The 25,021-nt window shown below is 32.9% G+C and overlaps 1 protein-coding gene across 1 annotated transcript in view; it reads right to left on the bottom strand.

Moving 5' to 3' along the window:
• LOC127698781 (CD109 antigen-like) overlaps positions 1–25,021 on the bottom strand; it is a 61,957-nt gene that overhangs the window by 32,126 nt on the left and 4,810 nt on the right. The window contains exons 4-18 of the mRNA XM_052202443.1: positions 23,152–23,177; positions 22,480–22,639; positions 21,905–21,975; positions 21,376–21,501; positions 16,496–16,535; positions 15,116–15,200; positions 13,140–13,230; positions 12,332–12,544; positions 9,955–10,233; positions 8,307–8,408; positions 7,252–7,314; positions 6,081–6,275; positions 2,061–2,210; positions 1,786–1,899; positions 507–561 (exon numbers count right to left, since the gene is read on the bottom strand). Of these exons, the coding sequence (XP_052058403.1) occupies positions 507–561; positions 1,786–1,899; positions 2,061–2,210; positions 6,081–6,275; positions 7,252–7,314; positions 8,307–8,408; positions 9,955–10,233; positions 12,332–12,544; positions 13,140–13,230; positions 15,116–15,200; positions 16,496–16,535; positions 21,376–21,501; positions 21,905–21,975; positions 22,480–22,639; positions 23,152–23,177 (1,770 nt within the window). The remainder of the gene's footprint in view (positions 1–506; positions 562–1,785; positions 1,900–2,060; positions 2,211–6,080; positions 6,276–7,251; positions 7,315–8,306; positions 8,409–9,954; positions 10,234–12,331; positions 12,545–13,139; positions 13,231–15,115; positions 15,201–16,495; positions 16,536–21,375; positions 21,502–21,904; positions 21,976–22,479; positions 22,640–23,151; positions 23,178–25,021) is intronic.

The raw sequence follows: 25,021 nt of genomic DNA, 5'->3' as shown, positions 1-25,021 counted from the left end.
GTACAATTAGCCATAGGGTAATAAGTCAGAGTCGATAAGGGTAAAATAATGTAAAAGAAGTAAAACAGTTATAGAATTGTGCCCACGATAAATTGTGACTCAAAAATGATGAACGATCTTATTTATTTGTCTAATGGTTTGTGCTAATTGAAAGTTGATGGTTGTGTTGCAATTATCGTATATTATAAATTCAAATGCGCGGCACAGTTTTTTCGTACATTTACTTTAGAATTGTTAATTGAAAATTGTAAATAAATGTTAATTTTTCTTTTTATGCGTATTTTCTACAATACTTTCAATATTATAATTCCTCTGTTAACATTATCGTTCGATATGAAATCTGATATTGAGTAAAACAACGAAAATGAGATATGCACGTTTTTTTCGGAAAGGTTTTAAAATATCTATCATCAATGGTATAAAAATGAACTTGTTAACATAGCGTACAATAGAATAATGAAAATAAGCTATGCAGAAATTATATCGCAACATATACAATTACTTACTCGGAGGTGTATATTGAAACAATACTGCATCAGTCAAAACATAAACACCAGCTCCCTATAAAATATCAATCAAAAACATATACACCTGCACCCTATAAAATATTAGCCAAAGTTCAATACAAAGGCATTACAGATCTGAAGCAACTTTTGAAGGAAATTTGCAAAGGAAATATCAGGAGACCGTAATTCAGTGGTTCTCGTTGGTTGCTTTTCTTCATATTTTTTTCTCGTGTGTTGTTATAGCGTAAATCAGTCCGTTGGTTTATCGTTTTAATCTTTTGCAATGTCAGGACTATATATAGCTTACAATACGGTGTGGTTTTGCTCATTGTTGAAAGCCGACCGTGACCTTTAATTGCTTATAAAACGCCATTTAGGCTCTGGTTGATAGTTGTCTCCTTGACAATCAAACCACATTTACTTCTTCAAATATATCAAAGAACACCATTACATACTCACAACACTAGGGCATTTCAAAACACTTGTGGCCATTAAATAAGTTAAAACTTCAACCCTGTTGTAGTCTGCAAGATTGATAATATTACAACATCCAGACCTGCTGTTCCTCTGCATGACTAGACATTTAATGATTAATTTCATAAGACGTTCACATATGTGAAAGTTGTGTTAATGTGCATGTTTCTTCACTATTATGTAGATTTTTGTATTATATGATCTTCTTTTCTTATGATTCTTCATTAATTGTAACAAAGTAAGAAACCAGCAGTGTAAATGAAATAAAAAAGGGAAAGTTACACTTTCTAAATTAAATGCGCTTTTCTGGATTTACTTTCGTCAGGAACGCTCATAGCCAAAAATGTAAAAGCCAATGATGCCTAAGTACCGAAACAAGTGTAAATATAAAACTAGTATGACTCTAAACATATGTCTGTACACGTGGTAAATAAAGCAACAAACAAATAAATATAACAAAAGATAGAACTTGATCGCATCATAATTATTTCATAAAGCACAATTGAATTAAAATAAGATAGTTTAGGTGCATGGTTGATTGTGTGTGAGTCAGTACGTCGAACAATAAAATGACATATATTCCATCCTGAAATTATTTTAAAAATAGTAAATTTCTGCATTGGACTCGACTTATGTTTAATTCTACCTATGGAGTTAAACCTTTATTAAAAAAATGCCGAACTCAAAGGTAGATTCATAGGTATATTACCAGTGGATATTTTGTGACTTTTTATCAAATCCTCTTCACCTAAATTTATATGAAGTTTTTTTTAAACATGAGCAATTTCATTAAGTACAGACTCACCTGAAAAACGGAGAATGCATCTATGTCGCTTACAGGAGTAGGCTTCCGGGAGTCCCATCCACCAAATCTTGGAAAGTTACCAAAGTTGTTATATCTTTGGAGCTCATTCAAAACCTTTCAAGGTGGTAAAGCAGAGATTACATATATGTATTTATGATACAATATATAACTCATAAAATTTGTGTTCTTGAAAATCAATAAATGAACGAGAAATAAAAAAAAAAAAAAATAAAAAACTACATACATCATGTTGATTGACGCTGCATTCAACTTACATCTTGTGTTGTGATGTCATTTCCTGATTTCAGTAAAAGAACGCTCTTATCAACAGCCAGAACGTTCACTAGTGAGTTTCGATCAGCCGTCAATTGCAGGCTTACTTCTTCTCCTGGTTTTGCTGTTTTCTTGTTAAATTTCAAAGACACCTAAAAATATCAAAATTAAAGATAAATTCTATCTAAATAGAATATGTGTTAGGGGATTTTTGTAGTTCTTTAGGATTTTATCTTATTGATATTTATCATCTACAACATCATTGATAAACCATTTGCCTTAAAATACAAAAATTTGTAAATGAAAATAACACTTAATATAATTACGTTCGTCCGAAGAGCTTCTCTGGATTAACCTAAATCAGAAATGCTTAAACCTAAAATGTGATATCATAGACCTGAAAACGTGAGGAGCTATATGACCAAAAGGGTCCTAAAGGGAATAGCCGACCTCATATGTCCTTAAGGGAATAACCGACCTCATCTGTCCTAAAGGGAATAGCCGACCTCATCTGTCCTAAAGGGAATAGCCGACCTCATCTGTCCTTAAGGGAATAGCCGACCTCATCTGTCTTAAAGGGAATAGCCGACCTCATCTGTCCTAAAGGGAATAGCCGACCTCATCTGTCTTAAAGGGAATAGCCGACCTCATCTGTCTTAAAGGGAATAGCCGACCTCATCTGTCTTAAAAGGAATAGCAGACCTCATTTGTCCTAAAGGGAATAGCCGACCTCATCTGTCTTAAAGGGAATAGCCGACCTCATCTGTCCTAAAGGGAATAGCCGACCTCATCTGTCTTAAAGGGAATAGCCGACCTCATCTGTCTTAAAGGGAATAGCCGACCTCATCTGTCTTAAAAGGAATAGCAGACCTCATTTGTCCTAAAGGGAATAGCCGACCTCATCTGTCTTAAAGGGAATAGCCGACCTAATCTGTCCTAAAGGGAATAGCCGACCTCATCTGTCTTAAAGGGAATAGCCGACATTATCTGTCCTAAAGGGAATAGCCGACCTCATCTGTCCTAAGGGAATAGCCGACCTCATCTGTCCTAAAGGGAATAGCCGACCTCATCTGCCCTAAAGGGAATAGCCGACCTCATCTGACCTAAAGGGAATAGCCGACCTCATCTGTCCTAAAGGGAATAGCCGACCTCATCTATCCTAAAGGGAATAGACGACCTCATCTGTCCTAAAGGGAATATCCGACCTCATCTTACCTAAAGGGAATAGCCGAACTCATCTAAGGTCAACTTTGCCTGAGGGAGTTTTTGAATGATTTATTAACTTGTCAACGGAGAATTTAAGAAACACATGTAATAATTCCTGTCAGTTCCGAAATATACCGTAAAGATTGAACCAAATAAATTCTTTTCTCACACGAAATGCATCTACCAGTATAAACATTCTCTTGAGACGGTTCCAGGCATATAACAATTCATTGCACAATTGATACAGAAGTGCTTCGAAATTTAAAACTCAAATCCACATCTGCCTTTAAATAAATCTTGTAAATCAAATATAGGAAAAAATGATTTGGAAATATTGTTCCATTTGAAATCATGTTTTGACGGAAATCGGTTTACCCACAAAATTAAACGGGATAATAGGTGTAATTCAAAAATACGGGCATAAGACCACCCTCGCTAGGTGACTTTTAAATAACTTCGGATTTAACTTTCGGAGTGCCACCATTCCATACAAATGCTAATATCACGTTGTATTTTAGTAACATATGTTGTTGGTACATGAGTAGATGAAATGACAAACTTAAGGTTTGATATTGCAACTGATTTGAAAATTACATTTTATTTACTATCAAGGATAGGTATTTGACCTCCACACTTTAATATATGATCTAATTTGTTCTATAAATGTAAAAAAGTTCGAACACATTGTTTTTTGTGAGGCATTACATTTTAAACCCAACGTTTTAAAGATATAAGCTCATTTAGTGGAAAAGGAACCTTCTCTGATGAATTTATTTCATCCAATCTATATTGCTTCGGTTTACAAAAATACTTTAAACGAAGAGCACTTCTCACAATCATTGAAGGAATTCATTAAAACATCTTTCAGAAAACAACTGGTATCATCTGCCAACAGTGTTATTTTTATTTCAGTGTTACCAATTTTTTGTTTAATCAAATATCTGATTGGTCTTACGAATACTAATTGCAAGGAGTTCAATGCCACCCCCCATAAAAAAAAAAACAAAAAAACAAAGGACATCCTTGTCTAACACCTCTCTCAATTTTGAATGGACTAGAACTTAACAACACTAGATATGTTTGGGGACAAAATTAAGATACATTAAAACCAACCAGCACTTTTTAAATAAGTTTCCATTCTAGCGTATCGAACGCTTTTCAAAAACCACTAGTTTCAGGGACGGATCCAGCCATTTTAAAAAAGGGGGTGGGGTCGGTGGGTTCGATCCCAGGATAAAAGGGGGATTCCAACCATATGTCCCCATTCAGAAGCATTGATCGTCAAAAAAAGGGGGGTTCCAACCCCCGGACCCCCCCCCCCCCCCCCCCCCCCTCTGGATCCTCCACTGAGTTTTAACAAAAATTAGTCGTAAAGTTTCACAAATGTATCTACCAGTCACACACCCTGTCTGATACGGATCTTTGTGGTTTGGAAGAAAAAGTTTTATTCTTTCCGCAATCACTGTGCCTATAGTGTGTAATCCAAATCTTATAGCAAAAGAGGACGCCAGTTTGACACGAGAGTTCTATACTTATTATGAATAAGAATTATTATGTCCCGTATTTGAACTATTGAGGGATATTGATATTATATTATTTTAAAACTGCAGTTTTGGCGTTCACTGAGTATGTATATATATTTCCCCTCCAAAAAAACTTAGGCGTTTACAACATAAACCGTATTGTATCAATTTATATTTTATTGCAAATCGCCCAGCGGAAGTTTTGTATATATAAGATAAATGAGCAACATAAAATTGCTTCTTGTATCTATGAAAAAACGCAATTTTGTGTTGGTACACTTCATACATAAAATATGACAAAAGAAGGCAAAAAAATCCCCACAAGGATTTATTTGACAGAGGAATATTCGAAATTCAAAATCAACACTCGAAAAGATATCAAGAAGAGCGAACAACATACATTATCACTCAACAAGAACTAGTTTTACGGTTATCATCATGAATTGTTTATAACAATGTTTCTATATTTAGCGCTTTTACTCATGCAGTGATCCTATATGTCCACTATTGTCTAACAGATTTAGAATAGGTTAAGTTATGTTTCAAACACTGTTGCTTGCTCCCGAATAACGATTCAGTTTCACACGAAGGACGATGTCTGCATATCAGAACATAATTGGCGCCCATAATAACTTCAGTATATTTTCACCATATTCTGTTTCGGAGATTCTGTCAATGTTTGAATACATATCTTGATTCCCAGATGTCTTGTTTAACACATTTTAGATGAATCGGAGACGGGAAAATCGTTAAAAATAGCCAACTCCACGATTGTCAACTTCTCTCTTTCATATAAAATTCCGTGATATAACTGTTATCTATCCGACAACCCACCGAAGACCAAAAAAATACAAAAATGAATATCTACGTATCTCAAATATACCCTTAGGCTTTCAATAAAGGTCAATCTATTTATTTCCTATGAATTTCTTGTTTGTAGTATCTTGAAGAATTCTTTTGAAATTTAACTCATTATCAAGGGCGTATGATAAGAGGAACAGAATAATCTATGCACATGAAAAAAAACCTTGCCATTCCATTACAGGGGTCTAAAGTAAACAAAGGAAAACAATCGTAATGCATTTATTTTGTCCGGTCAACCAAAAAAAATAAATAAATCACCAACTGGAGTTTTAAAACATAAACCATTATATTTCTAGATTTCCCAAGAATATTAAACTCTGTTAAATCAAAAAATGTTTTCATACTTAATGATAATTTACAGAAAGATTGCATCAAATTTGATACAAAAAAAAAAACTGTTACATCAATCATAACTTTAAAAATACCCACTGCATTGTCAAATATGTCTTCAATAGGTATGCTGATAGCATCAGCCACAATTTCACCATCTTGTCGTCTAGCATAATATACTAATAACTTGGCTTGAGGAACCATTCCATATGTTATCATCAGTCTTTGGTTTCGCTGTTTTTCTTGTCTCATTGTAAATCTACCCTGTGCTACAAGGGATCCTTTCGAAAACACCTGTCAACGAAAATAAAAACTGTTCTTATTTTTACATATTAAGATTTTTAATTGTTGTTTAAACTACAGTAGAAATTAAGAATTGTCCTTAAATGAGTATTGAGACAAAAATAATGACGGGGAGATGTGCATATCAAAATAGAGATTGTAAGTACATGTACATCTGTCGTCCAATAAGGTTCATCTTATAATTCTTAACATATTCAACCCAAAAACTACCCCTTTATGGGAAAGATGACAAATGATCACTTCATAATCGATCAACGACACAAAATTGTTGTGTTTTGTTTACTGTTTGTCTTTTCGTCGATTTTCGTTTTTCGCCATAGCTTTGTCAGTTTGTTTTCGACTTTATAATTTTTAAATATCCCGTTGGTATCTTTCGCCTCTCTGTTAAATCTGAAAGCGTGTAAATATAAAAATGAGAAGATGTGGAATAATTTCAAATAAGACAATTAATAATCACAGACCAAATGAGGTAGATGTAAGCAACTTAAGGTTACCGTACGAGCTTCATTAGTAAGCAAACCTATACAGTGTATTTAGCTATAAAAGATCCAGAAATGACAAAAAGTGAAACTATTCAAACGAAAAAATCAAACGGTGATTATGTACATAAAGAATAAATAGTCACAGAATTACAGGTTCATCACTTGGAAAAGGCAAATAAAGATTGTTGCAGTAATAAACAAAAAATAAATCAATTAGTGAGACCTATTTTAAATACTACCATTCTTTAATAAATCTTAAATTTTCAAGATTGATTGAACAATTTAATGCGCCCTTAAGATTTTTGTATTTTACCTTGATTTGTATCTTCTTAATAGATTTATATTATTTGATTAACGATAAAATTCTATTGCCTGTAATTCAGAAAAGAGTCGATAAGTATGCACATGTTAATTAAGGGGTGTATGCTCTATTAGGTTCTGTTTTATTCCTTAAAATTTAATGTTATTGCACAAGGAATACTTACTTTATAACTACAGTAACGAATTGATTCTGTGACTTTCACAAGTAGTGGTAAATACTCTCCTGGCTAAATAAGAATCATATTTGTAAATACATACAATTTTCCGTGATAGCATGACTAGAATGAATTTCTCGTTTTCAAAATCTGTTTAAATTTGATCAATTAACCGCAATTGATATATTCTTAATATAGTGACAACAAAATGTATTAAGCTTCGTTCTTGAATGTACACATATAGCGTTTTCCTCATCAAGTTCAAAAGCGTGCTTGTGGCCATTTTGAACTTGCAGTGAGGTGAATTTTTTCAATGTTGAAACACTTACTGTGACATTGACTTTGATATCAAAAACATCAATAAACGCGTTCTTTATAAATTTGCATTTGTTTTGTTTTCATGCGCGAGAAATGACTTTGTGTCATGAATTAAAATACCATTATCCTTTCTTTTTCATTTATACATACTATAGGTACAATATTTATTAATGCATGAACAACAACCTTATCCAAAAAGGTATTAAAATAAGATCAACAACACACAAATGATCTCATCTAGCTAATTATCTTTGTGAGTAAAATCTTTATTTTGATTAGTTGTCAATGTATGTAACTAGAATTTGCTTAAAATAAATTAAGTATCGTGAAATATGTAAGACCCAATTCAACAAAATTATCAAGTTATACATTTAATGTAAGAAATTTAATTACATTCATAACATCTAGCTAGCGCTGTCTGATTCAAAGCGAGCTGTACTGTTTTGTACCCTTAAATAACACTTCAGTGCTGGTTGTTGTATGCAATTAACATAGACTAAACAAATTTTATGATCTCATTTATGAATTCATAACTTAAATCTGAAATGTCTTACCAACCCATCAATACCTTAATATATAATAAAAATATAAATGGAAAGCACCTGGTTATGTTAAAGGCTTTTTGGAAGTATGAATCACATGTCTAACACATAAGTCATTCACGGATATTTTGAAAAGTTGAAATGTGTCTAGCAATATTTTTCAGAGTAAGATAAAAAAATAATGTTTCAAAATTCAAGACACACCTTTGCAGCTTGGTTGTTCCTAACAGAAACCTGAATGTAGTTTCTGCTAGGGGATTCCGCTTGGGTAACACCTTTATTTGCACTGGCACCACGATAAAACGCCTGTAAGTAATGATTTAAACTATATATAATATATATATATAAAAAGGTGACTGCTGTTAAACAAATAAGAAATTCACCAAGACAAAGTTCACACCAGGATACGGCGAAATCAGAAAAGTATTCAGTTATTTTTGTTTTGCACATGTTTGAAGTCTCTTTCTTAACTACAAACTTTCCAACTTATTAACCTAGATATGTTGGTGGATGATATGATGTTCTAATGTGCAGCAAAATAAAACATAAAAAGTTAATTATTCCGTATCAACAAGGAAGTAGTTGTATTTTTTCAAAATATTTTTTTATCAAAAACTCAACAAAAAAAAAAAAAAAAAAAAAATTGTAGTAAATTTAAAAAAAACCAAACAATTGGTATCCTCATTTTGAGAATGCAACTTTTATATAGGGAAATCTGTCTTCAATTGTGTATATGAATATGGTTAATTGAAAGCTTATATCTCAGTCCTCAGACGTTAAGTTTTTAAATATTTAGACGGATATGATAACATGACACCTATGTGACTGCATGGTAAACATTTCAACCCTTTTGTGTAACAGCCAAAGATGAAGCTGAGACATTTATCGACGAAAAAAGGCCTAGTTAATAAAGACAGTGCAAGCGGCATGATGTCACAAATTAAAGCAAAGATTCAAATAACGCTGTTATTGTTAAGTTAAGGATGTAGTCAGGTCAGGTTTAGGATCTTTTGTCAGATGTTCGGACTCCTTGGTTTTTTTTCCTACGATACAGGATAAAATATTAGTGTCCCATATCACCCACTTTTCTTTTCATAGAAGACTTCAATATCTCATAAAAGGTCATTACCAAAATTTAAGCAGATTCTAGATTTTTTTTTCTTACGATTTGAGACTCAAATCATGACAATGCTAAATATAAGGTAAAAAATAAATAAGAAGGTGTGGTATGAGTGCCAATGAGACAACTATCAATCAAAGTCACAATGTGTAAAAAGTAAACAATTATAGGTCAAAGTACGGCCTTCAACACGGAGCCTTGGCTCACACAGAACAGCAAGCTATAAATGGCCCCAAAAAGACTAGTGTAAAACAATTCAAACAGGAAAACCAACGGTTTAATCTATGTAAAAATAGAAAAAGGAGAAACATTTATGAACCAAACCAGCAAACGACAACCACTGAACAACAGGCTCCTGACTTAGGACAGGTCCGAAAAGTCCGAGTCAGCCTTTCCGCCATTTAAAAAAAATCAAATATCTCATAATGGAGTTCCATAACCTATCAATATTTTAAGCTTAATTTGTTCCTTAACTAATGCTCTTTTGACTTATAGTATCAATTTTAAATTCTAAATTTTTTTAATTTCACCTAACTACATCCTTAACATGATGTTCTTATCATGCTGTTGTTGGTATTGTACAATAAAAAGGTAACATGTTACCCAAGAATTTTGGTGTATAACATTTTTCGTAGAATGGCAATTGCCAGCTCGTGCAATATACATGTAACTGTCTTCTCTAGATGAAATTCACTAATATGTGTATTTCATCACTTATATATATAAAATTACCCGTATATTTCCATTTTGGGCCGCTCGCGGAAAGTTTGTTGATAAAACAATTATTCCTGATTCTGGTATTTGTACAACCCTTGTCCACAATACTTTTTGTTCATTTCGAGTTTCCGGTTGAAGCATTTGTCCCTTTGGCATGACTTGACCACCACTACCAGATGATCCAGGACTAACGTTTTGTTTTTCCGTGATCACGGGTACATAGTACGTCACTGTGATGTTCACCATACCTAAAGGTGGTTTTATAGGACTGTCATCATGTTGTGTTGCCCGCAACTAAAATCATATTCATAGAATAATATGTAATATGAACAAACTTAATAACTTTATAAAAGGTTACGATTATGAATAAAAGGAGATGATGTAATTACACCAATGAGAAAACAATCGAAAAACAAAAAAGATACAATAAATCGAAAAGAATTCTAGAGTTCAACATCCGGTCTTTACTTTATAAATACAATATACCAAGCTCTAGGCAGCCCCGAGTCAAGATTTCTAACTTAATTTCTTCCCATGAAAGTTTTAATTCAAAGGCAAGACCAATGATGCATATGCAATATAAGACTCTGAAAAATTAACTTAACACATAAAAAATTAGTTTGGTTCGATAAGATATGCGATGAATGTGAACTACATTGACGATGTGTAATTTATATCTATTACGTTTGATTATTTCCATTACTCGACAAACGTCTACGTTATACACATTATGGATATCCACCTACAACTATTGCAGTCTACTGGTATTTGAACACAGAAATTTGCGAAAAGAAAAAAACACCGTGACTTTAACAGTTATAAGGAATAAAGGCAACAGTAGTATACCGCTGTTCAAAGTCATAAATCGCTTGAGAGAAAACAAATCCGGGTTACAAACTAAAACCGAGGGAAACACATCAACTATAAAAGGAAAACAACGGAATAACAGAAACACTGAAGTGCAACAATAACAAACGCCAACATACATAGAAACGAACTATTTGATAACAAGGAAACTTCCAACATAAGAATTAACTGAACCCGTTGTAGTTATATTCTAAAGACCTGTATTAGTCAAAAGTAAAAAAGCAAAAATACCGAACTCCAAGGAAAATTCAAAACGGAAAGTCCTTTATCAAATGGCAAAATAAAAAGCTCAAACACATCAAACGAATGGAAAACAACTGTCATATTCCTGACTTGGTACAGGCATTTCCTTATGTAGAAAATGGTGGATTGAACCTGGTTTTATAGGTAGCTAAACCTCTCACTTGTATGACAGTCGCATTATATTGACAACAATGTGTGAACAAAACACACAGACATAATTGGTAAAATTGTCAAAAATTAGGGTACAGCTGTCCACATTGTGTTATGATCTAAATCACTATAAAACAAATAACTATTTTAACAAAGAAAAACAAAATGTCATATAGACACTCTATAGACAAAGTACATAAGCAAAAATGAAAGACAAGAATACAATAAAATGACCATAGCACAATAACACAATAGCGGGATGTATAAATACCGAGCCACGTCAAAAGTATACTACCGAAAATAAACTAAACAGTAAAGGTTAGAAATATACAGAAACACGTAATTAAGATGATAAACAACGTTAGTACCTAGAATCTATACGTCAAGACCATCATGTATTATTTGTGAAGTTGATACGGAATATTTATCAACAAGGTCTTGGTATCTTCCGATGAACTTTTTTTTAGAAAAAAGACGAGACGTCCTTTGATATAACCCTGATTCATCAACTTTCTGCTCAGACACTGGTGACGTTTTATAAAGTATCAGTATCAGCTACAAGCTCTTGAATACCGAATGAGTTGGGAAATGTATATCCCATATGCAGGTGAAGTTTGTATATTGCTGCTAAGGTGGGGGGAATTTAGAATTTCAAAATTAAAATCGTCTCGTTTGTCATAGATTCTGGTTCTTAGATGTCCGCTTATGTCACACTCGAGGTATAAGTCTGAAAATGAGGTGGAGGAAGACGTGTCTGTTGTTTCTCTAATTTCTAGTTCTGGAGGATATATTAATGGAACCGAATTAGAAAAGTTTGGATTGTTAATGGAAAGAACATCATCAATATATCTGAATGTGGCTTCTTTGATCTTCTTGTTTTTGACAAATGTCTGAAGGAACTCCGACTCATATGAAAATAAGAAGAGGTCGGCAACAAGAGACGCACAATTCGTTCCCATAGGAATGCCGACATTTTCAAATTAAAAGTTAAACTAGAACCATAACAACGGGAAAATGTTTTCAAGGAATGTAAGGGTTGCGCTTCAATAATTTTTAAATAAAAACTGTATTAAAACATATGTTGGAATTTTTCAAAAACTATTACGCTTTGATAACAATTATTAATCCTTACAATTATGGCATACTCCATATTCGGTTTGAAAACAGAAGGCATCCTGGGAGAGAAATTTAGTTTTTCTGGTGTATCATAAATTTGAACAGAGCCTTTGTCCTCTGCCGAAACACCAGTAATGGATTCAGTAACTTTGGCTATGACTTCTATGAAATTTCCAAGCATAGGAGCCACTTCACTCATTAAAACCCGGACCGTTGCCTTTCCTTTTATCTACAAAGTAACACTTATTTTACAATTATTTCTGAATGATTGGTGTGAAAATGATTGATGTTAAATAAAAATAACACTTTTCAATATATATGGTGAGTCTTAGCCGCTTTTCTGGTTTTATATTCATAAGATATGCTCAAACTCCAAAAATAAAAGCCAATGATGTATATCAAGAGTTTTGAATTGGAAGAGCTATATGAGCAAACTTGATTTTATAAGAACAGCCAAATCTGATATTCGGATTGTAACATAACCATGAACGTTGAAATATTTTGTGCTAAAACATCACCACTCAAAAACACTGCTATTTATCTTTTTTGACTGTGTAATGCTCAATTGATTGAAATTTTCATCTTTTGCTCCAGCATTTTTGTCAATAATTACATCAACAATCATGTATTATTGTTTACTCATGCCGACCTATACTTGTCTCTTTTTTGCTGTCATGTTCAGTTGCAGCTCTATTGATTATATCCCCAAAATCCTATATGTAAAGCTCATATGATAAGAAAATGTTTATGTTTAAGAGTATAAATATAAATCTAACTTTGCATACGTTGAACTAGAATAATAGAACTATATGCAATAAAGTAACCTTAAATCTCTTCACAATCTGTTTTACAGTCGTCCAACGTCGTTTAAATGTCACTTCTGCGTCCCCTTGTACTGGCTTTCCAAACGTATACCTAAACATTATTTAAAAATGATCAACCATTGTTACTATTTACAAACGTTTATCTTAACATTTTTTAAACAGAACAAGCGTTATAACCTTTAAACAAGTTTTGGTCATTTTGTGTTACATTTCCTTTCTTGTACCACAGAAGCGTGTGTATTCTATATGAAGGTGCTCGGATTTGAATGGTTACATATATGGCAGCTAGGTCTTAGTAATTTGAAACGCTTTAAACTGGCTTCAGATAATGTGAGCATTCTTTGTTTTTCTTTTTGCTTTGCTATATGTAAAGGGTCAACTAGCGAAAATAATCTTACTTGTATTAAATATGAACAAAATTTTAACATCGGTATAAGGGCATCATTCGTAAATATAAATCAACATGTAGACATCTTATACGTTCAGGTATTTCACATCCCATCTGTTATGGTAATATTCAATACAAAGCAGAACAATGTCGTCATTCACCTCAAAAGCTAACCAAACCTTTAAACAGACTTATTCAAAAGGGATATAGTTACGATACTGTTGTCAAGTCATTAAAGATGACATTTTTTGGAATTAATATTGATTCACTCAAAGGGTCTTTGCATCGGAAATAAACACATTTATTCTAATACCAGTTGTTGGCATGATACTGGTAATGTTCTCTCGTATAATTTATGATGGCATGATACAAAACACCTAACGGGAGGGATGGTGGCTGATTTTCATATGATGAAGACATAATCTTTCAACCAGTTTAATTGAGATATGGAGCTGGCATGTCAATAACTGCTAGTACTCCTCTGGTAATTTATGTTGATCATATTGTCATTTTGCTTAGTTTCTTCTGTTACCTTTTCTAACATCGGACTCGGGCTTCATTTTAACTGAGTGTTACTGTGCGTATTCTGTGTGTTTGTATATTCCACATTGCCTAGAGGTATAGGGTTGAGATCTCACAAAACATGGTTTACCCCGCCGCATTTTTGCGCCCGTCCCAAGTCAGGAACCTCTTGTCCTTGTTAATGTTGTGTTGTTTTTTTAAAGTTTGGCTCATTTGCATGTTTCGGAGTTTAGTGGCGTCCATTTCGCTGAACTTGCATACCATAATGTTTAGGTTTCAGCTGAATATAAAAATAAGAAGACGTGGTATTATTGCCAATGAGAGAACTCTCCACCAGACCAAATGACATAGAAGTTAACACCTATAGGTCATCCTACGGCCTTCAGCAATAAGCAAAACCCATACCGCATAGTCAGCTATAAAAGGCCCCAAAATGACAAATGTAAAACAATTCAAACGAGAAAACTAACGGCCTGATTTATGTAAAAAACAATAAACGAACTGAAAATATGATATACAGCAACAAACGACAATTACAGGCTCCTGACTTGGTACCGGCACATACCGAATGTTGCGGGGTTTAACATGTTAGCGAGCGCATGTACTCGCATTTACCAACAGAAGCCCGTCTCCGGTTGCGGAATTTTCTCGCTGTGTTGAAGACCCTTTGGTGGCCTTGGGTTGTTTTCTGCTCTTTGTCAAATTGTTGTTTCTTTGAAACATTCTCCATTTCCATTCTCTATTCTATTCAAAAATAGAAAATATCTCGACTATGAAAATGTATGGCAATATCAATCATATTGATATATATATGTACTTTTAGATAAACTTCGCAAGTTTATTTCTTGCTTAATGCACGGCTAATGTTATTAATGCAATCTGAATCTAGCTTAAGTGAATTGACCTTTCTAACTGCTTTGCCAGAGATTTGTCAGTGAATGTCAATGCTGACAATCATCAACAGTCAGTAATTGTATATTACACTGTCGTGTCGTTTATTATTTCCATTAAATGTACTTACTGTATTAAGGGTAACTCGTTTTGCATTTTCATTAAATATACTCACATTGTATTAATTGTAACTGTGAAGAATCTATCGGTTTTCAGCTCAAATGACGGCAATACAACGTTTACTTCAAATTTAGGTAAAACTAAAACATTAAAAATAAAATGCTATATGATCTTCGGCAAATTACTAAATGCAAACAGTATACACAATGGTTGTGCGTTTTTAATGAGACTTGGGGCCGTTGAAATATATAGTTTCGAAGAAGGAGTAACATTGTGTTATGAAATTAAATAAAAAAATCAATTTTACGCATTAAAACTATTTTTATAAACTTTTGTATTTAGTCTTGTTACTAACAAAACTTAGATTCAAAGAGACAATTATTTCATAATAATTGTTTCTATGAATATAGAACAACCATAAATTGTCACAAAATATGAAGTTTATTTGTACAAGAATCAGAAACAGGTAGAATGTGCAGCCTTATCAAATTGATATATCAAAATATACAAGCGCCAAAAGACTTACTACTGGGCATATACCATTTTCATAACTAGCACTTTATTTACTACTGGGCATATACCATGTTCATTAATAGCAATTTATTAGAGGTGTTCACCAATTTAAAGTAGATTGCAATAAATTATTTTGTCTGCATCACTAACACGAAGAGCGCACCGAGTAAATAATTTTATGGAAGGAAGGATATATTAATTCACCTCTATCGCATTCATTCATTGACAGTTTTGTCGTATGTAACACAGAATTACAAGTTCCATTGAATTATTCTAATTATATCTTAACTTATTTAACGATTTATATGTATTTTAATGTATTCACTTCTTTCTCAAAATGCATCATTTTGTCTATAAATCAGATAGAATGAAAAAGTTGTGATATTACTTTAAAGAGAGGTATTGGTTTACACTACATGACCAACAAATGATGTACTCACCAACTTTTTCTACGTCATGTGATATAATTTTAAAGGGAGGTATTGTTTTACACTACAGGACCAACAAATGATGTACTCACCAACTCTTTTGTACGTCCTGTGATATTACTTTAAAGGGCGGTATTGTTTTACACTACAGGACCAACAAATGATGTACTCACCAACTCTTTCTACGTCATGTGATATTACTTTAAAGGGAGTTATTGTTATACACTACATGACCAACACAAGATGTACTCACCAACTCTTTCTAAGTCAGGTGATATTACTTTAAAGGGAGGTATTGTTTTACACTACATGACCAACAAATGATGTACTCACCAACTCCTTTGTACGTCATGTGATATTATTTTAAAGGGAGGTATTGTTTTACACTACATGACCAACAAATGATGTACTCACCAACTCTTTCTATGTCATGGGATATTACTTTAAAGGGAGGTATTGTTTTACACTACATAAACAACAAATGATGTACTCACCAACTCTTTCTACGTCAAATCTTTTTGAAGTTTTTTCTGTCTGAAATCATAAAATGTACATTTTATAATGATTTCATTTAATCGATTTGTGTATTGATAAAGAAAAGGTTATCTTCCTAAAAGAAAGGGTCAACGAGATACAAAAGCTACAACATGCAAACGCCAATGTTACTACTTTTTTCTAGGTAAAAGTAATTAGTATGTAACTGAGTCAAATGCTTCCGAAAAAGAAACAGTAGTTTTTAATCTGTTTGAATTCAATATCATTAGTTGAAAATAAAATAATCAGTTTTTGCTCCAAATGAATGCACTTATAAAATTAGTTTCACAAGGATCGCTAAAACCGAACTACCTCAATAAATGTGTAAATACATAAAGGAGATAAAGCGTTGGTTAGTTAAAAAGATACCCTGACTTCTGAGTGCGAATGGTATCTTTTTAAAGATCCAATGCTTATCTACTGTGTCTTTTATTAAAGATATTGTTGTAATGTCTTTTTCCAAAGTTAGAGTTCTTTCGTTAATTGAATATTTTTATCATTGAGTTCCGATACACTCCAAGTTGTACTTAATGATGCATTGTCATTAAATTCATACGAAATTTCCATTAAATGATTGGAAATCTGAAAGGTATCAGCAATTTACAAAATAGGGCATATTTGAACTAATTTAAAAAAAATATATAAATGCATGTATGTAAAGGAACTTCTAGGAAGAAATAATCAGGGCCACATCATAAAAATTTGAGAATATGCATTTGTAAAGGTATGTATTGAAATAATGGTAGTCTCCCAAAAGAAAAAAAAAATAATGAGCAAATGAATGTAAACAATTTCATGCGTTAAATTGCCAATAATAAAGAAAAGAGAAAAAAAACTGAAAATGTGTTCTCCTTGCAAAACTATCCCCAGTAACAAAGAAAATAAAAGAAAAACGGATAAATAAATGAAAAAAGACATAAAGAAAATCGTAAACGATCGTTGTTATATGCACAAGGCTTTTGCGTTCATTGTAACAGTGTGTATTCAATTTAACATTTATTTATGTATATTTAAAATTTTGGCTGACGATATCAATTAGAATTAATCCTTAAACATACCCGTCAACCTCTGAAAATGAAAATGCAGGTCATGACCTGCATTTAGGGAAACACATCAGGTCATACAGCATACTATCGTTTCTTAGTTGAATTCAGCTAAAGAACGTAACGTCATCTACTTTATCCTAAATGAGTTTAATATTACCAAACTAATGAAATATTTCTTTTTAATGTAGAAGAACATTTGACAAAACTTTCTTGATGGGTTGACATTTGATTTAAACATGAGGATTGACTTCGGTTTGAGTTACCAGTGTTTCAATCGAATTCTACGAGTAACTCTGAAACGTCATCATTTCTACTTTTAAACCGAATTGAGTTTAACCCAACCCTGGGTGTTTTTCAACAATCGATGCCCTTTCAGTGATGGTCGAGGTCAAAATATTTGAAAATCCAAAACCTAGTATAAACACCGAAGAGTAAACTACACCAAAGATGATCTAAACCATAGCGAAATCTGGAGAGCTTAACACGAGGGAGACATATTCATTAATCTAAAATGATGTCAAAATTTGTTAGCAGCAAATTTTAATGAAAAAATATCCGTTTTTTCATTACGTTACCGAGGTTTTGGCTACTGGGCCAGCGATGAATATCTGGTTTTGAATGTATACATTTTATTTACCAATACTGGCATAAGGAATTTAACTCATATTCAACCCAAAAAATTGATATACTTGGTGGGTAGTTAGTATATTAGCGGTCAACCATTTACCATGAAAAACGGACTGTTCATGATTTTTATTTTATTAGATTTTAGATTGGAAAATTCGATTCATTAATATTGTCATCTATTATTTCTTGAATACAGAACCCATTGTGAAGGATTTACTCCGTTTTCGAGTCATCTTTCGATTTAACTTTTCAGTGCGCATAAAAACAAAATAAATTTTAAAAGAAGTACAAAATTAAATAACTGCTCTTTAACAGTAGTGGATACTTGCATTCGATAGACAGTTGAGGATGTTTTCAAATATTTAGATCTTTATTAATGTATCCGGGTTTTGAATTGTCCAATAAGCAAATGCTCTCATACACAATGTTCTTGATAGGGTATTATTTGACCAACATCTACGTCTTGGCAGCTTGAAAGAGGACAATTAATATTCAAATACTAGCCTATTGGCAAATGTAAAAACTAATCTGCCCAAAGGTTATCATATTAATACACAAGTTTTGACATTATAATTTTTTAACAGTTGATTGAAAAATAGAGGCTGACTTTATAAATTAATATATATTTGGACAAAGGAAATGTATTTTCTGTTCTTTCTATATTTCACACATTGAACTTCGACAAACAAACATGCTTATACAATGTCTGACGAAAGTCATCGAAGTTTTGTCATTTTTAATGAGTAGATGACGTATTGACAAATCCATTAATAACATACAGGATCATACAGAAATACTTCATTTTGATTTGTTTCCTTTTTTTTATTACATCGAATCCTTAAAGTTGGTAGACCTGGATGAAGGGTGATAATTTATAATATAACTAAATCTTTGATTGTCTATCGGATATTATTTCCGTTCCTCTTTTGCAGCCTTTCATACTATTTGGCGCTCTGAATTCTATGATGTATGTGAATATGGCAGATCTAATTAAAAATGAATACACTAGTTGATTATCAGTCTATACTACAGCAGTATATTGTTGTACAACACCACGTTATTTGTCTTCGTGCTATTTTGTTTCTTTTGGTGTATGACTTTTGACGTGACTCGGTATTTATACATCCCGCCATCGGGGTTTTGACTTTTTAACTTTTGGCATATTTGGTGCAGATAGGACCTTAGCTGAGATTCGGAAACAAAGGTTTTTTACAGTGTTGTTTCTATTTTTTCTTATCCTTGTTTTTTATATTTTCTTATTTTTTTTACTCTATCGAGAAAGTGTATATACTATAAACGGGATGTACTATCAACGACAAAACTTTTTTTGCTGACGTCATTATCAAATTTAAAATATACTATCTACTACATATTTTTTGTTGGAGTCTTTGTTAGATTATTTGCATGTTTTTTTTTTGAATTTGTTAATCAGTTTTGTTGTATGTCTGATATGTATCATACATACTATGTTTACACAGTTTTGGCTGCTGGATCCCAATTATTGTGACATTAACATATTATGTCTTTTTGGGTTGCTCACCCAATTTTTTCAATATAATGGAACTAGAAAGAGGGACGAAAGATACCAGAGGGACAGTCAAACTCATAGATCGAAAACAAACTGACAACGCCATGGCCAAAAATAAAAACACAAACAGACAAATAAAAGTACAGATGACACAACATAGAAAACTTAAGACTAAGCAACACGAACCCCACCAAAAACTGGGGGTGATCTCAGGTGCTCCGGAAGGGTAAGCAGATCCTGCTCCACACGTGGCACCCGTCGTGTTGCTTATGTTATTACAAATCCGGTAAATAGTCTAATTCGGTAGGTCACATTCGTGAAAAGGGAAGGGTAGAAACAATTGTCATAAGTGTGGGATGTTTAGCTCGGTATACAACCATTTTCATCGAATAATGCCTGTATCAAAGTCAGGAATATGGCAGTTGTTTTTTCACTTGTTCTGCTGATTGATGGCGTTTGATTTTTGTCGGTTTTTATGGACTTCCCTTTTTTTAAATTTGACTTAGAGTTCGGTATATTTGTTATAATTTTTTCATTCATACTTATGCGACAGCATTCCTATGAATTATTTTCTTACATAAGGATTTCATTTGAATAATTTAATTGCTTTAGATACTGTTGTTTGGTGATAGTTCGTGAAATCTGATTATAATATTTAGTTAAATTCATATTGACTCCTTTCTCATTTGTTTTGAATAGTAGGTATTTGTTTCAAGGTATATTAGCCAACCAGAATCAAGCACTCATTTGACTTTGGTTTAATAAAATTAACACAAAAAATAAAGCACAAGACTATTTTAAACAAAGCTGTCTGTGTGTGTTACATTTTAATGTTGTGTTTCTGTTGTGTCGTAGTTCTCCTCTTATATTTGATATGTTTCCCTCAGTTTTAGTTTGTAACCCGGATTTGTTTTTTCTCAATCGATTTATGAATTTCGAACAGCGGTATACTGCTGTTGCCTTTATCTACTTGGCATAATCTTGCAATGTTTAAAATGGAACATTCAAATAAAGAAGGGAGAAATATACTGTAATCGGAGACCTTGATTTGCCTCCCAAATTAGATTACATGCACCTGCCGGAATTCAATCTGGGACCCCTGAAATCGAAAGCCACCGCTATTCCAGCTGAGATCAAAGAATACATCACTTTCTACGGTTATGTATCATTTCTTTATTTTGTTAGTGTTGTACACCATACCTTCTACTTAATATGTTTTACAACTTTCCTGTTACGCAAAATGTTGTAAACCATACCTTTTACTGCTAACGTTATACACCATACCTTTTACTTATAACTTTGTACAACATAACTTTTACTAATGATGTTGTACATCATGTCTTTTACTCATAATATTGTACGCCATACCTTTTACTTAAATGTTGTACAAGATACATTTTACTTATAATGTTGCACAACGTACTTTGTACTTATAATGTTTTACAACATACTTTGTACTTATAATGTTGTACAACATGTCTTTTACTTATAATGTTGTACAACATGCTTAAAACTAATAATGTACAACATAATGTTTACTTAAATATTGTACAGCATACCTTTTACTTAAAATGTTGTACAACAAACTTTTGATTTATAATGTGTAAAACATAACTTTTACTGATAATGTACAACATACCTTTTGTTCTGTTCTGATCGTCCATGTTCCTAAATTTGTTAAAGTTGAAAGTTGAAATGATCCAGCAAAAACACCCAAAACAGGCTTTACTTTAAGATACTGCTTTACTCTGTTATTTTTGGGATCCTGAAATGAAAGCATGCCTCGTTGATATTTCAATATAGATGAATGCATATACGTTTCACTCCTTCCTTGGTCTAAAATTGTTCATCTTTCTTTTCATGGATAACATTTAACACAACTGCCAAAATTGTGGAAGTAACATTCAGTTATCAAATATTCTGAATAAATTATTTTAATGATAAAATTAAATTCCAAACATAGTAAAAGAAAGGTAACTGTTTACCTCGGTATAAAATAGGAATGAACCAATTTTAAACTTGACAACGTATTCTTAAAGTCTATATGTATATGTATTTTGAAAAATTCTGAGAATATATTTTTAAATGACTTATTGCATTCGTATTATTTCGCCTTATAGAGTCGGGGACCAAAAGGACTCCCTATGACAACTTTAAGTTTGTCTTACCTGTATGTAAATATCCAACGGATCATTTCTGACTTTTAAACTAGGATCAGTACCGAATACTCTAAACTGAACTGTTGTAAAAAATAAATGTTGTTACAAGCAGTAGAACAATAGGATATATACACTATTCAATGAAACAGCAACCCAGCAAAACAAAAAGTTAAAAGAAATATATAGGTCAACATATAGTCTTTATGAAATATATCTATTTTTCCTTTAAAAATACAATTATCAAAATATGTTCTTTTTCTTATGTTTCGTTCAACTTAAAAAAAAAGTTATTTAAAAGAATCATGCATCCTGTTGAAAGAAAAGAATTATTTGGCAATTTAACAATTTTTTTCTGATTGGGGATCTCTTACATTTAATCAATCCTAAGCGGGCAGCAAATAATTTCTAGTGTATTTTATAAACGAAAATAAAAACGCATGTCAGTTATGGTTATGATAGATCGGTTTAAAAACATATATAATACTTTATAGTCATTTAAATAAATGTCAGGAAATCATGTCAGGTACATGTTGTATTTAATTTATCAATGAAACACAATTCAATTTCAATATTGAGAAATGTACCTAAGTCTCCAGGCTTATAAATAGCTTTATCAGTTTGAATGAAGATAGAGGTCGCCTTTGTAGTTGCTCGTATTCTTGTTACTGTTTTATCAAATGAGAGTCCTCCCGAAACTTTGACTTTCATCTTGTAATCATGTCCAGCAGGGATAGTATCGGGTACCTTCAGTAAAAGAAATAAAACATTCCAATCAGTTAATATATTATTACCTATCTCAATACACTAATCAAATAGTAATTATCTTTTGTGGTTTGTAATCATATGCCAATATGTCCTTTTAACCTTTGAATTAACAAGAATCGTTTTGTGTATTTTTTTATCATAAGTATTTTAAAATGCCATTAGCTACAAGTATGAATCGCATAAACTTTAAGGATGACAAATAACGTTTCTTGTGTCAAAGAATAATGAATAAAAGAAACTTTAGACCATTTCTCAGTTTCTATAAGGGAATGTCACTTGTCGTCACACGTAAAAAATCAAACACTAGCTTGTTCTTCTCTCGGTAGTGTACATAACGTGAAAAAATTCCAGGGATGCAATAAAAAAACATAGGTGATGCGTTGATATTATACTGAAATAACCAAAGATGATTTCATGCAAAATTCAATTCTCACTCGTTACGAAAGCTGTCATCGACACCTAAATATTGCTGTACATAACATTAAACTCACGTTTATTTTGACAACTGCAGGTTGTCCTGAAATTGAAATCACAAGTCCTTGATCAGATATTCAGTTCTCAGCTTGTGTTAATCAAAACAATATGCATTTATGAACAACGCTATTGCTAGTCAATAATTATGGTATAAGCATTTTTAAAAGTGCACAAATACAGCAAGAACAATGGACTTCTTATGTTAATCACCAAAAGAAGATACAACATACGAGTTATCAATTATTCGATGCAAATATTAATTTCATTTCAAATGTCTTGAAATAATACATATAGTCGTTATATACCAGACACCATTCTCCCAGGTGAGGGAGGGTTGAGCGCTCACAAGCATGTTTAATCCCGCCACATTTGTATGTCCCTGTCTCAAGTCGGGAACCTGTAATTCAGAGGCTGTCGTTTGTTGCTGTATATCATGTTTTTTTTTTTGGTAAAATGTTTTGTTATTAATTAGGCCGTTAGTTTTCTCGTTTGAGTTTGAATTGTTTCACATTTTTCATGTCGGGGCCTTTTATAGCTGATTATACGGTATGGGGTTTTTCTCATTGTTGAAGGCCATTAGGTGGTCTATAGTTGCTTACTGCCACTTCATTGTGTGGTGGATAGTTGTCTCATTTGCATTCATACCACATCTCTTCATTTTTATAAAAGCGCAACACAAGGATCCAATTTGTTTTTACAAAATTTGAATTACCAAAAATCTAAAGAGAGTTCACTCGCATCACACCAAGCACCCAACCTTAAATGATGACAAAGCTAATTGAAATATAGTTTTGGATTCAAGAACCATATACATAAAATGTCATTCGAAGACTTATTAATGTATTTTCCTTTAATTATTGATTAATAATTTCTAATTCAAGATCAGTGGTAAATATCTTACTTTATTTAGAATAATTAGCATTGTATTTTGACTGACGCGGGGGAAATGATAATGGTTGGTTTGGGTCAACCAATTACAGCCTTTTGCAGTATTTATTCTTTTCAGATAAATTTAAATGTGCTGAAATCGGATCACTTTGCCCTATATTATGGACAGACATGAATGAGCTGTTGGATATTGCCACCGTTTCCAGGTTCGGTGTCATATTAGTTCAAGCATTAATATGATTCATTTACACTTTTATAGTAAAAGTAAATATGTAATGCGGCGTTCACACAGTGCCGATAATGGCTTCCGTTTGAGATCGGACAGCGCTAAGACTCGAAAAGTGAAAAAGTCGGATTACTATCCCCAATGATCTGGAATGTCCTATCATTGTCTGAACGCTGTAGTATACGTTCGTAACAGATTCCTTCGGATCGGGCAGGTCGGCCAAGCTACCCCAACAGTTAGGTGCGTCCCGTAACATTCGGGGAAACTCAGCCGATTTTATCTAGTTGGATTACAATCGTGATTATGTCGTGACAGATTCTGCTGTATCGGATCAAAATCGTAACAATGATCTGTGTTATCTAGGCGGTGGAACGTTCATAATATGGAGAAATTTGTCATTGCTGTTTTTTTTGGCGATTGAGTCCAGATTGTATCCCGATTGCAAACGGTCTTTACCGAAACCATTCCGGAACAATCCCGTTATTAATACGAAATTCGGCAAAAATACCCACGTCAGAGTCCCGACAATTACAGAAAACGATACGGCTGAGTCCAGACAAAGCCGTTTGCAATGCGGCACTGCAGACTGTGATAGGATTACGTTCCGACAGTACCTGATCATCCCGAATATGGCGACAGTTTTCTAACGGATATCTTCCGTCAGCGTCGGTTCACTGGCTGGTCACTGTCTGGTGTCTGTCGGGTCGCATTCGGCAGAATCGAGACGCTGTCGGGACAGATTCGATCATCTTTAACCATTGGAAAGATACATT

This window comes from Mytilus californianus, unplaced genomic scaffold (assembly GCF_021869535.1).
Source record: "Mytilus californianus isolate M0D057914Y unplaced genomic scaffold, xbMytCali1.0.p SCAF_4, whole genome shotgun sequence".
Lineage (NCBI taxonomy): Eukaryota > Metazoa > Mollusca > Bivalvia > Mytilida > Mytilidae > Mytilus > Mytilus californianus.
This window is presented reverse-complemented; position numbering and strand designations above follow the sequence as displayed.